General features: G+C 49.1%; 1 protein-coding gene across 1 annotated transcript in view; it reads right to left on the reverse strand.

Annotated features, from left to right (window-relative positions):
• Positions 1-3,174: 3,174 nt before the first annotated feature.
• SCPEP1 (serine carboxypeptidase 1) overlaps positions 3,175-13,819 on the reverse strand; it is a 64,077-nt gene continuing 53,432 nt past the window's right edge. The window contains exons 6-10 of the mRNA XM_012665672.1: positions 13,055-13,182; positions 12,131-12,244; positions 9,252-9,389; positions 8,040-8,203; positions 3,175-3,485 (exon numbers count right to left, since the gene is read on the reverse strand). Coding sequence (XP_012521126.1) covers positions 3,423-3,485; positions 8,040-8,203; positions 9,252-9,389; positions 12,131-12,244; positions 13,055-13,182 — 607 coding nt within the window. The 3' untranslated portion in view covers positions 3,175-3,422. The remainder of the gene's footprint in view (positions 3,486-8,039; positions 8,204-9,251; positions 9,390-12,130; positions 12,245-13,054; positions 13,183-13,819) is intronic.

Below are 13,819 nucleotides of genomic sequence, written 5' to 3' on the forward strand. Positions count from 1 at the left end.
CAAGTGATCCTCCTGCCTAGGTCCAGAGTCCCTTTTTTGTCTTTGGATAATATTCATTCTTTTCCTAGCTGATTCATACTCCCTCCTTGACATCTTGTAACATAAATATTTACATACGAAGTTGTGTACTATTAGCACATCTTAGATGATGAAGGGATGACAGAGGAGATGAAAACAAAAATAAATTTGGTTAGTATTTATTAAAATAGATTCACATCAAAATAAGGAAGAAAAACTCCTAACTACTCCAGTCCTCATTTCTACAACAGCTAGTTATCTGTAACCACCATGTCCACTACCTAGTCCATATTTCTTTTGTCCTCAACAAGCACCTCAAGTGGTCATAGTTCCTTGCCTGAAGGAATGACCCAAACCTTCTTTTGTGAAGGGTCGACAGTCCAAATTGGGTTGTCGTGGTTCTCCACTGACCTTCATCGGAGGATACGGGCGTGCTGAGGGGCCCAGCACTCCTGCATTTCCTCCTCACCTCCATCGTGCGGTAACAACCCAATTTCCCCCAGTAGTCAGCATCCGTCACTTCTGCCAGCACTTTGCCTGTTGATGCAGTGCCACAGAGGCCAAATGGTGGCTTCAAGTTCCAGCTCAGTGGAACATCCACTGTGTCTCCTGGTGAAAGAATCTCTCCCTTTGTAACTAAGACCTCTAGACCAGCAGAGCCTAAAGTCACAGGGATGGGAAGCAGACATTTTACTACCAGACCATGAGGGTTAATGGAGAGAGGTGTCACTTTCCTTTTCCTCCCTTGATTCCTGGACTCACGAATCCTGAGTCTGGGAGAAACGTGCATGTGGATTAGAGCATATACCACACCCTGAAGGACAATGCCCCAGCCCTATGTGGCATCACCCCCAGCTGGCACTGTAAATGAACGTTCAAAAAACAATTTAACTGTTTGTCAAAGCAGTTGCTTTAAGACAAAGGGAAACGCGGTGAGACCAGTGAGTGCCACACAAAAACCCAGTGCCGCATTTTTGTGCAGTGGGTTTACGTATGTGGCATCTGGACACTTGTCCAGAGCAAGTGTCCATTCCAGTAGGGACAAAGTGCTGCCTGCCTCTTCCATAATGAAAGTGGTCCAATGTAATCAGCCTAACGCCAGGTAGCTGGCTGAGCAATTTGGGCAGTGATGCCACATCGAGGGCTAATTTTGTCTCTTCAGCTGGCAGATGGGGCACCCAGCAGTGGCTGTAGCCAGGTCAGCCTTGGTGAGTGGAAGGCCACGTTGCCAAAGCAGGCATCACCTCCATCCCCGCCACTGTGGCCACTTTGTTCATGACTCCACAGGAGTGGCCAGAGGAGGTTATCTGATGTCCAAAGAATGGGCCATCTACCCACCTGATGATTAAATCTTCCTTTACCATTTGGTGAACATTCACGTGGAACACAGATGTCTTCATACCCTGCCGTTCAGAGAGGTCTAGCCTCGTGCCTCTTCCTCAGACCTCCTTGATTGTATTTCTACCAAGTCCCCAACTACCCAGCCGAACCATGATTTGGTGCAGACTTATGCTTCTGTTCCTCTCCCCTTCCAGGCAAAATGAACAACCAGGTGCACTGCTCCAAGTTCTGCACACTAGGAGGATTTCCCTTCACCACTTTCTTTCAGGGCTGTGGTGCTGAGATGTGTACTTTCAGGTGATACATGTGTACCGTGCAGAGCTGTCTGTAAATCTAGCCCGAGAGTTGTCTTCCTTAGTCAGCTAATCACAGCAAATTCCCTACGAAGGTAGGGTGTGGCTTGAGAGAGAGTTACGTAGCAGAAATAAGGGCCATGGGCCAAGTCTAGGAACTCATCACAGGATCTTAGGGCAAGAGAAGATTAACCTCAGGCAGGGATGAATGAATGGGCTGCTTCTGATGCCCCAAAAGGTTTGAAGTCCCCAGCTTCATTGACATCTACCCAGATGACTCATCTCAACGTTTGGAATCACGTTCCTTCCCAACCAACGCTCTAACTATCAACAGAAGAGACTCCCGACTGTGGGGTGGGAATTCCATTTGTGTTGTAATTCAGTGCTTTGGTGATTCACCAGGAGTCACGAGCCTCAAGAGCACGTTATAACTCACAGCAAAATTTTTTGTAATAAAGGATTCACAGCAAAAGCCACAGGAAAAAAGATACGCATTGGTGGAGGCCAAGGGTACCCAGCCCAGGCTTCCAGTGTTCTTCCTTTCCAAGGGCATGCTGGAGTGCTCACTCTCTGACGGCGAACCACAGCGACAGGTAGAGCCTCCGCCCAAGGAAGCTCGTTTTAGTCTCAGGGTCCAAAGGGGCTGGCCCTGTGGGCATAACCTACGAATTCTTTCCTCATACTCTGCAGGAATAGGCTTGGGGCTCGGTTTTCAAAATCTCAGCCCCGCCACTGCACGAGGGAGTGTTTCTCTCAGGGCCATCCTAGAAGCTATTAGATCCCTTATGCTATGAATTAAAAACTAATATCCTAAACTCATACTTTTTTTTGTTTGTTTTATTGAGACAAGGTCTCACTCTGTTGCCCAGGCTGGAGTGCAGTGGTGTCATCATAGCTCACCGCAGCCTCTAACTCCTGGGCTGAAGCGATCCTCCTGCCTCAGCCTCCCTAGTAGCTGGGACTACAGGCGCATAACCCCACGCCCAGCTAATTTTTCTATTTTTTGTAGAGATGGGGTCTCAACATCATTTTAATTTTAAAGAAAAGTGACAATCCTTTGACCAAACAAATATACTCTTATAAATATAAGGAAATAAGGATGTACATAAAAAATATAACTATTAGGATGAATCAGCAAAGTACTATTTACAATAGCAACAAACTAGAAATCACTTGCAAACAACGGGGAGTTTGGTAAAGAAATGATGGTACAACCTTAAAAGAAAGTGGTCAGCAGCCACTAAAAATGTCACAGAAGAACATTTATTGACATGAAAAGGTGTTGAGGACATACTGATATGTCAAACAAAGTAGACGGTAAAATAACACACAGCAATGATTCCATTTTTGTAAAAAATATATTTGTATATATAGCAAAAAAAGATCTGCAAGGACGCTAACTTGATAACAGTGCTTATCCCTGGGAAGGGAGTATACGGATTTTTATTTTGTTCTTTGTTTATCCGTATTTCCCACTTTTTCTATAAATCACATCGTTTGCTTCTGTAATAAGAAAAAGTTAATCTATTATTATCCTTCATTTTGATTAAAACAAATGCATTTAAAAAATCTTATAGGTTTTTTAAGAAGCAGAAATGATTTTCAAGTTTCCCCAGAGCAACAGTTTTATCCTCTGCGGCAGCTGGTAAGAACCTTCATGCCTGTAGCCCGAGTCGGATTCAGGGAAGAACGGTGCTTCCTACGGCTTCGGGGTCCTCGCCTCGGCTCCTGTGCTCGAGATCCAACCAGCTCAGCTCCGGCCCGTCCATCCTACTCCTGCTGAGTCACCATTCTCATCATCTTCAGAGCCATGTCCCCTTGGTCAGAAGGAACCTAGGACGAAGCAGCATCTGAGTCAGTGCTCCTGGGGCTATTCCTGGGGCTGGGTCAGGGGCGACATCCTGAAACCTTGCTCCCAGAAGGCAGCCAGCTCTGGGATGGCAACCTGTGAGGACAGCTGCACCTGGGCACATCCCTTAGAGAGGGTCCCTTCTGGAAATGACCCCCGAGCTGGGCAAAAGCGCCTCTGGGCCTCGACTGTGTTGGGTGGCAGGGGCCTGGAGGTGGCGCTTAGGAAAGTAAGTTCTGCCCCATTTGGGGCTGGTCTGTTGATTCCCTTCTAAGGGCTCTGCTTATGTCACTGGGAGCCAGCCTGTTCAAGGAAGAAGGAAGATTCTAGACATTTTATAGGATTCTCTGTGCAGGAGGGATCCCGGAGTGGCAATGGAATGGAGAGGCCTGGGGGGAAGCTAACAGGAGAGCCGCAAACACCCACAAGAAAGCCTTTGAGATGGCATCTGATTTTTGCATTGTTATTCAACTCCTTTGTTTGCCCTCAGATTTTTAGAATAAATCCTTTAAAAACTTTCCTTGCCACATACCATCAAAAGGGGGAGGGGCAGAGGCCTCAGTTTCTCCTCTGCAAAGAGAAGGGTGGAGCGCATGGTCTCCCACTTCTGCACTTCCCTGGCTCTGTGATTCTCCACGGCACACCCCTGTCCTTGACGCTCCTGCCAAGGGTCCCCAGGAGCCACAGGCACAGTGGGGCACCCTAAAATGACATCTAATCAACCAAAGGGGAAGTGGTTTGGCGATGACTTAGTTAACAGTCTCCAAGGGCTATTTTAAGGCTGTCCCCAAGTGATCCGTTGTTCTATGTGACAAACCAGGAGGAAAGGGCCTGAACTCCAGCGCGTGAGCATGTGGCTACTTTGTGCCATCCTCTCCCACCAGCCTCAGCAGGGATCTCTCTCTAGCACAGGTGGAACATCCCTAACCAGAAAATCCAAAACCCAAAATGCTACAACATCGGAACCTTTTGGAGTGCCGACATGATGCAACGAGTGGAAAATTTCACCCCTGACCTCGAGTGACTGGTCGCAGTCAAAATGCAGGGGCACAACACACAGTTTATTTCGGCATCCCCAGGGGGTTACGGTGCTGTGCTCGGTAACGTTTTAATCAAAACCGGCATCACGGGAGACCGGAAGCCTGCCGTTGTTTCTTGTTGCTGTTGTCTAACAGCTGGTACGGGTGTTCTGGAGATGCTGCTATGTTGCTTAGTTACCCTGAACACACTATTTTTTCACTGCATTAACGGTATGTCATATTTTTACTGTTACGTACTTATGTGTGAATAAGTGTAAGAAATGATTGCTTCTCAGTGGCATATCATATAAATTCAGAGTCAGAAATGACAGTGATGCCAAACAACCACGGATTGTCCACATGGGTGGCTGAGATAGTGACCTTTGCTTTCTGATGGCTCAAGGTACACAAACTTTGTATCATGCACAACATTATTTAAACTATCACATAAAACCACCTTTGCGCTACATGTATAGCTATATATGAAGCATAAATGAATTGCATGTCTAGATCGGGTCCTATCTCCAAGATATCTCATTATGCACCAATATTCCACCAAAATATAAAAATCTGAAATCCGAAACCCTTCTGGTCCCAAGCATTTCGGATAACAGTGCTTTGCTCTAAGACTTCCTGCTGGCTTTTTCCCAGTCAATACTGGAGGTACTCAGATATTTCACCCTACCTTTCCATTCTGAATTCTGAAACACTCCACACAGTTGCTAGAGACATCTGTGTAACCACTAGATCATTGCCCACATTCCAGGCCTTTATCTGAGAGTTGTCGGCAGCGCGGCACCGCAGGCCCCTCCCTGCCCTGGGGACGCCGTGCACCCCTCTTCTCCCTCCCACATCTCTGGCTGCTCCTTTCTAGTCTCGTCTGCGGGCTCCTCTCTCACCTCCTGCCTCTTAAATACCGGTATATCCTTTTCTGCACTTGACTCCCAAACCTCCATCTCCAAGGACAAATATTTGTCTTGACTCCAGGCTCACACATATCAGTTTATATATTCAGTTGCCTTAAGGACATCCCACGTGGCTGTTTTACAGGCAATTAAACTCAGTTTGTGCAAACTGCCTCCATCCCAAACCGCAGTACTGGAGGAGAAACCCGGAAGCCACCTTTCATTGCTTTTCTGCCCCAAATAATTACGAAGTCCTGTCAATTCTCCCTTCGTACATGTGACCAAATCCATCCACTTCGTCCCTTCTGGATTATCCGGAAAGCCTCATCAATAAGCTCTCAGCCCTGGTCTTGCCCCATGCCCTTCACTGCTAGAATGTACTTCTTAGACAAATCTGACAATTTCACTCCTTTGCTTGAAACTCCTCCTTGGTGCCCTCCTTGGTGCCCTTGGTGCCTGAACCCCTTGGCATGATGTGCAAAGATCCTTTCCGCAGCATCCCCCCCGAGGCCTCACTGTCCAAAGGCATCTCTGGACAGTGTATGAGCTGCTCTCCGTGCTCCCCGACCTCCTCCTCTGTACCGAACTCACTCCTGCTCATCACGTGGGGCAGTCTCCCACACCCCCAGGCCTGGGCTGGCACCTTCCCTGGGCCAGGCCGCCAGCACTGCCCGCCCCATGCCTCCCTCCACCAGGAGCTCCTGAGCACAGGGACGGAGCACCACTCCCTGTTGTGCCCCAGCGCCCAGCACAGCACAGTAGGTCGCACTTGGGAGACACCCAGATGCCAGCTCAGTGAATACATGAACTAGAGAGAAAAGCTTGCAGCATCTTCCCTTCTGGGAAGCTTTAAGAGGAGACTAAGGGTTAGAGAGGTTAAGAGTAAGTTGTCCTTGGTCAGACAGATACTGTGAGACCAAGTCCATCAAACACCCAAGCTTCTCCTCTCTCCTGGACGCTGCTAACACCCTGGGTGGCACAATTCCTTGCTGTGGGGAGCCGTCCTGTGCGCTGCAGAATGTTCACCAGGACCCTGGCCTCTACCCACTAGGTGCCAGCAATGCCGCCCCTCCTCCCAAAGTATGGCAACACAAAGTGTCTCCAGACATGCAAAGTCCCCTGGAAAAATCAACCCCTGTGGAGAATCGCTAATGTCCCCAAGGAGTAGCTTGTGGTGAGGGCACTTTGGTCACCCCATAATCTCCATCAGCACCTCCTCAGCCACCCAAGTGAACACACTATGTGCTTACTGGGCAAACACAGCTTCACGACCCATCTGCCTAGGCCCACTCTCCAGCCAGCGTGTGGCCCCTCAGCCCCTTCTATACGGAGGTTCTGTCCCCAGGTATCGTGGAGCTAACGGGGGCAGGCCAGGCCAGAGGGGCCATCCTGACTCACAGCCTACAGGAACCAGCAGTCCCGGAAAGAGAGACCCTGTATGTAGGAGCCCAGGCCAAGCATAACGCTGAGGGAGGCAAGAGAAGCATCTGGGCCCTTGTGCCTCCTGCTGCTCCTTCTTTAACTCCTTTGCAGGTATGCGTCAGGGGTGGGGCGTGGGGGGCAGGATTCAGCCTCCACAATCTCCCTCAGCCCGGGAAACCACTCGATCAACACACAACCTAAGGGAAGACTGTAGGGACCGTCCCTGGGCAAAAATTGGCTTAAGCCCAGAGTGAGCGAAACTGGGTGTGCTCTCCTTGGCGCCAGAGGTCAATAGGCCCGCCCGGCCTGTTGACCAAACAGAACTATTCCTCATGACAGATAGCTTTATGACAGATAACCAAGCGCTTGGGGTCTTGCAAACAAGCCAAGGTGTCTCATTGTCCTGCATACAGTAATGAGATAAAGAAGTTAAGATGCAAACGTCTGCTTCCCTTAAGCTTCCCTTAAGCAATTGTCTGGAAGGAATGAAAATGTGTTTTCCTCAAGGCGCTCAAGATAGTCACGTACCAGGAAGTAGCTGCCGGACATAGAAAAAGTATATAAATAAAATGACTGGTACAAATCGAGTACTGCAGTCTTGTATGTCTTGTGTGTGTCTGTGTGTTTCTTTCTGTGTCCATCCCCCGTTCTGCAATCCGGGCCACGACAAAGACCCTGTGCTTGCCTGGCATGTACAGGAGTGGGACAGCCTCGCCGCCCGGCTCTACACCCAAAGCCCCCTCTGTCCGGAAATCCCAGAGAAACCACTGCCCAGAGACCCTCCCCGCCTCGCGCCCTGCCTGGCAACTCGGCCTCACAGAGCACTTCCCCCTGGCTTTCTCTCCCTGAACATGGTCAAGGAAAGATAATTTCCCCCTTCTTCCGCTAGGACAAACTGTCCCTTCAGGACAAACCGTTAAGGGGAAAGTAACTTATTAATTCATTTAAACAAAAAAGTACAGGACAGAGAGTCCAGCTTAACTCTCTCAGGAGGATTTACTCTTTAAAATGAGGTTCTAGACACAAAACACCAAAGCGCTAACAGTGGAATTTCATTAGAGAACTCAAAACACTCCCAAACCCGAAATACCTCTCCCAAGACCAATCCAGGCCCTGGACACACACGTCACACGCTGCCTGTGGCTGCCCTCTCAGGCACGACTGTAAGTCTGGAGCAAAAGCTCTCTCTCACCATGTGACCAGCTCTCAGAATCCAGTAGAAAGCCAGGTTCTTGTAGGACTTGACGAAAGCAGATGTCTCTGAAGACTTAGGGTCGCTGTACAGGGCCTTCCACTTCAGTTGGTTGAATTTGGGCAGCTCTGGCCACTTCAGCTTCCGCACCCAGGCCTCCTGACCTGGCGAGGGGGACAAAGAGAAGGGCCTGGCATTATCAACAGCTGGGTAGAGTAGGGAAAAAAAAAAAAAAACTAGGTGTTTTGCAAACTGCCACGTGCATAAAACTCACCCGGGATCTTGTAAAATGCAAATTCTGATTCGGGAGGACTGGGTGGGGCCTGAGCATCTGCGTTTCTTGCAAGCTAGTGGTGAGATCTATGCTGCTGGGGGAAACCTGACAGCTGCGGAGTCCAACTGTCTTTGCCTCTGCCTCTCCCACTGCCACCTGCTCTTTAGGAAGGGAACCGGGGACCTGTGCAGGCTGACAGGGCTGTCAGGAGGACCGCGGTGTCTCTGGACTGAGTACACAGTCACGGGGGTCACCTGGGCAGTTCATGGAAGAAATGCAGCAGCCTTTCAAATTGTCCTCAGTGCCCTTGCTTAAAAGTTGCAAGAATATTCAATCCTGCTGACTTCAAGAGGCCCATCATATCCGCCTGACCTCGTGCCTCGATCTGCCTGGGGTTCTGAGAACCTGTCTCTGGGCCCCTGCCAGGCCCTACTGAAGTCAGAAGTGAGCACACAGGTGGCAGACAACAGGGCAGTCCCTAGGATTCCACAAAGGCCATTTCCCCCGGGTCTTCAGGTGTAGAGGGTCATTAGGGTCGTTAGGGTTTAGTTTCACTTTGCTTGGCAGTGCTTAATGTCTACTGTGACTTTGCTCAAAAACAAGGCTTTCCCCTGGTTAAATAGTGCATTTGCCCAACTGCCAGGAAAATGTCTTCTTTTTTAGTTTTGTGGTGGGGCCGGTGTTGTTCTTTGCTTTAGTCAGACCTAAGGGCCTCACAACCTGGCAGGGCCCGGGCTCCTCTGCAGGATCACAGCCCTGTGCAGCTCCCCCGCTTCGAAGAGTCAAGGTCAGGCATGGATGGGCGTAACAGGAAGTGCCCTTCCTCCTGGCATTTCCACATCACCAACCCCAAGACCCACATGACGTGTCTGAGGCTGGTTCCCTTCCGGCTCAAGTGCTGGAACTGCTTCCACAAGCCCCTCAGAGTCCATCCCTACCCATGGTGTCGACGATGAGGTCGAGCTGCCCATTATACACGGTCACGTTGAGCCCGGTCTCCAGCAATGCATCCACGATGCTGATGACTGGCTTCATGAAGTCTCTCTCCATGTTCATGAAGACGTTGGTAGCCTGGCCTGCACACGGGGAAGGGGAGAGAGGCAGCAGCTTGGAATATGCCAGAACAAGAGACATCCTTCAGCCCAGAGCAAATTGCGCTCTGGCACCTAAAAGTAACTACCATACAACACCTTACAAAGACTCAATGCACAGGTGCTCACAAACAGGGACGAACCAGCCCAGAAATCCGTGCCTGACTGGTCAGGTGGAAAGGAAGCGTGAACAGCACATGTGGTGCATTCATGTTTCCAACGAGGAACAGACACCTGGAGAAGGCTACTACCCAAGGAAACGGGGAGGCGGAGACATAGAACACTCCTTAGACTGGGACACTCAGGGAGTAAATTGTGTTTTGGGCCAATGCTAGTTTTCGTCTTATACTGGGTAACACTAGGGCAAGGTTTCAAGTTCTTTTGTTTTGTTTTGGTTTTTTGTTTTTTTTTTTTTTTTTTTTTTTTTTTTTTTGAGACAGAGTCTCACTCTCTTGCCTGGGGCGAGTGCCGTGGCATCAGCCTAGCTCACAGCAACCTCAAACTCCTGGGCTCAAGCAATCCTACTGTCTCAGCCTCCCGGGTAGCTGGGACCACAGGCACGCGCCACCATGCCCGGCTAATTTTTTCTACATATATTTTTAGCTGTCCAATTAATTTCTTTCCATTTTTTGGTAGAGACGGGGTCTCGCTCTTGCTCAGGCTGGTCTCAAACTCCTGACCTCAAGGAATCCTCCTACCCTGGCCTCCCAGAGTGCTAGGATTACAGGCGTGAGCCACCGCGCCCGGCCCTTGTTTTGTTTTTGAGACAGAGTCTTGCTCTGTTGCCCGGACTAGAGTGCCGTGGCGTCAGTCTAGCTCACGGCAACCTCAAACTCCTGGGCTCAAGAAATCCTCCTGCCTCAGCCTCCCGAGTAGCTGGGACTATAGGCATGTACCACCACGCCTGGCTAATTTTTTCTATTTTTAGTAGAGACAGGGTCTTGCTCTTGCTCAGGCTGGTCTCAAACTCCTGACCTCAAGCAATCCTCCTGCCTTGGCCTCCCAGTGTGCTAGGATTACAGGCATGAGCCACTGTGCCCTGCCAGGTTTCAAGTTCTGAACAAGTGGGGCTACCTTATAATAAACCAAACCAGATCTAAACCAATTCAGAGCTGGCCCTCGGGAAAACTGAACAAGTGACAAGCCCCATGCAAGAGAGGCCCGGGTCAGCACAGCATTCCTGCCATTTAATAAATTCCTGACCATCAGCATCACCATCATGATAATGAACAAGCACAACAAGAGCAGCAGCTACCATTATTTGCCCATCGCTGTGCTAGGCAAGTATTTTATATGCAATATCCCATTTCTTCTATGGCACTACCCTGGGAGGTAAGAAGCCTTACCCTGTACAAGAATTTCAAGAAAATAAGGCCAAGAGAAGTAAGGGGACATGCCCAGGGTGACACAGCTAGTCTGCGGCAAGCTGAGATTTGAATTCAGGCCTGGCTGACTCCGGGTGTGCATGCTTCACCGTAAACTGGAACTCAAGACCTGGGGGTACTGGCCAAGGACAGTCTGTCCTTTCTAGCCCATATGTAGACAGATCCAGAGCCAAAGAGAGTTTTCTCTATCAGTAATCATCTGCAAAAACATAATCACCTTGCCCATCCAGCCAACTGGGCAGGGAGGGTCCCTGTAACCAGAGAAGCTGGGCTGGAAAATCCGGTCATAAAGATAGAATGAAAGAGGTGAGCTGAAAAGAGGTGCCCTTGAGGGCCTGACCTACACCTGGCCTTCTGTCATTCCTCACATCTCTCAGCGCTGTGACAGGCCCCACAGTTGTACCCATCCCTGCAGTTTCTGACACCATATTCTATCTTTTTGTTTGATCTAGTTAATTTTTCTTCACTTCTAAAAACCTCTAGGGGGTCAGGGGAAACGGAAATACCAGGTATAGGATGAGCTCCCTGGTGACTGCAGGTTGGGACAGGATGGTCCATGTCCCCTGAGAAAGCCAGGACCAGGGTCAAGTCTTAGCCTCAAGGCAGCAGCCAAGGGACCCCCTAGAAAGAGCCTCTTAGTCCCATAGTCTTGGGGTATCTTGGACACAAACGAGACAAAACCCTCCTCAGCTTGGAGTGTTTTCTCTCCAGAAATCTGGAATCCTGCCTGTTCGAGGTCTTTCTAGAGGACTAAGTAGGGACTTCTCCCAGATTTCCACCTGGCCCGGGTCTCCCTAAAGATTCCAGTATTTCCTCACTGTGGCCTTCAGCCCAGGATGCAGGAGATGCCAGGTCACCTCCGGCATCAGGATGGCTGGGATTGCTGGTCAAAACCTGTCCAAGTACATGGGTGTGTCTGACATCCTGCAAAGGATCTTTGGCTGGAAACTGCACTTGCAACCAACTGTGCCCTGGGGCATGGCTCTTTCATCTTAATTTTTTATTACGGTAAATTTCAAGCTGATCCCAAAGCAAAGAGAAGAGTACAATGATCCTCCAGTGCCCATACTAGGCTTCAACAATTGCTGACCCATAACCAATCATGTTATTTTTCTCCCAAATCCCTTCTCCACGAGCCTCTTATTGTGAACCAATTTTGACGTGTCATTTACTATCTCTGCGTCCGTTTGCTCATCCACAAAACGTGGATAGCAATATTGTTTTATCGGCAACCTACCATCACCACCACCAAAACTCATCCTACCAATTAAGGTCTCTGAATTCGCATCTCTCCTCTCCCTCCGACTCTGCAAACGGCGCTTAATTAGGTCACATAAGTACCTCCCCAGGAGCAATCCTCAGGAATGATTTTGAGCTTCTTCCTGATGGGGCCGTTCATGAGCTCACTTAAGGCATCCGATTGTAGGTGTCTCACGTGGCGCTGACAAAGAGGAACTAAAACCAAACTGGTACACGGTGAGTCAAAGGACTGGAAATAAGACCAAGAGGACATCTTTACCGAGCTGCTGGGTATACTGTGCAGCAACGCGGGGGTGCTTTCAGTCTCAGCTGGAAAAGCAAGTGTCACCTTGATTCACCCCAGACAGAGGAAAAAAATCAAAAACACACTGAAAGTGGAGAGGCTTTATTAGTACTGATTGTGCATTCTAGGTACTCTGAGGCCATTGGGATTATGCAGAACAGCCAGAGAAAATCATCTGGGAAGTATAATGGAGGGGTAGCCTGCAGCCTTTGTATACCTCCCACGCAGGGAAGATGCCAGGCCTCCTGCATCCAAAGCGAAGCTGCTCTGCTCAAAGACAGCTAACTAAATTCAGCCTCTCACAGAACTGATGTTATAATTCGGTACATAGAAGTTGGTTCCAAACTTCAAACATTATTCTAAGTGACAGAAGCCAGACACAAAAGACTAACTATTGTATGATTCCATTTATATACGATGTTCAGAAAACATCGTATATAAATGGAATCGAGAGAGACAGAAAGCAGACTAGTGATTGCCTGGGGCTGGGAGTGGGAACGGGAACCGACTGCAAACAGACGTGCGGGCTCTGTTTGGGGTGACGGAAATGTTCTAAAGCTGGATTGTGGTGACGATTGCACAATTTTGCGAATATACTAAAAACCACTTACGACGGGCGAATTTTGTGGTATGTAAATTATACATTAATAAAGCTTTTAAAAAACTGGGTTCTTCTTGCATGGAGGCTGAGACAGGGCTTACCAACGTGAGGGCTCACTCACCTAGGTGGCTCTGTGTGAACTCTAGACTCGACTTCATTGCAGACACAGGAGCACTTTTGGTTAAGATGTTATAGAAGTTCACTCCGTCTGTGTTCTGAAACAGAAAAGTATATGTGGCTCTTTGTTTTCTTTATTTTTCCATCATCAAAGTTGCAAAATAGAAAGGAACATGGCTCCCATCTTATCCAAGGACGGCTTTAGCTTTGTAAATTTGCTCAGATCAGAAAGAAACACAGTGCCGAAGGCTCGGAAACCAGCTGTGTCAGCCGACTCTCCAGGGAGTGGAGAGCAGCTCGCATGCGCAGAGTTCAGACCCTGCAGGAGAAAACGAAGGGCCTGCATGTTGATTTACAAGGAGAACAGAGCTGCTGAGCATCCTACACACCCCAATCCTTGGCCAGTGCCTTCTTCCCTCTGGCTCATTGGAGTCAGAGTGTTCCTTGGCAAAGGTCCAAATGAGGGAATATGTTGTCTCTGAACCACACCCCCACCTCTGCAAGACACACTCTTCCTTATAGAATCCATACATTCGGTCAAGGACAAACAAGTCTTACAGGACTGGGTGGCTTTCTGACCCTGTAAAGGACCGCTACATCATTGCTCAGACCCGACAGCTTCGTCATTTAGCGTGCGGTCATTTCCAGCTTTGTAGGGAGGCTCAGGATAGACCCCAATCCTGACAACACCCACCACGGGCCCTTGTACCCACCAGAAAAAGCCAAGCAGGCTGGCCCCTGAGTGTGTCCCCTTTTACCTGTTCAACGA

The sequence above is a fragment of the Propithecus coquereli genome, unplaced genomic scaffold, assembly GCF_000956105.1.
Source record: "Propithecus coquereli isolate 6110/MARCELLA unplaced genomic scaffold, Pcoq_1.0 Scaffold121, whole genome shotgun sequence".
NCBI classification, from domain to species: domain Eukaryota; kingdom Metazoa; phylum Chordata; class Mammalia; order Primates; family Indriidae; genus Propithecus; species Propithecus coquereli.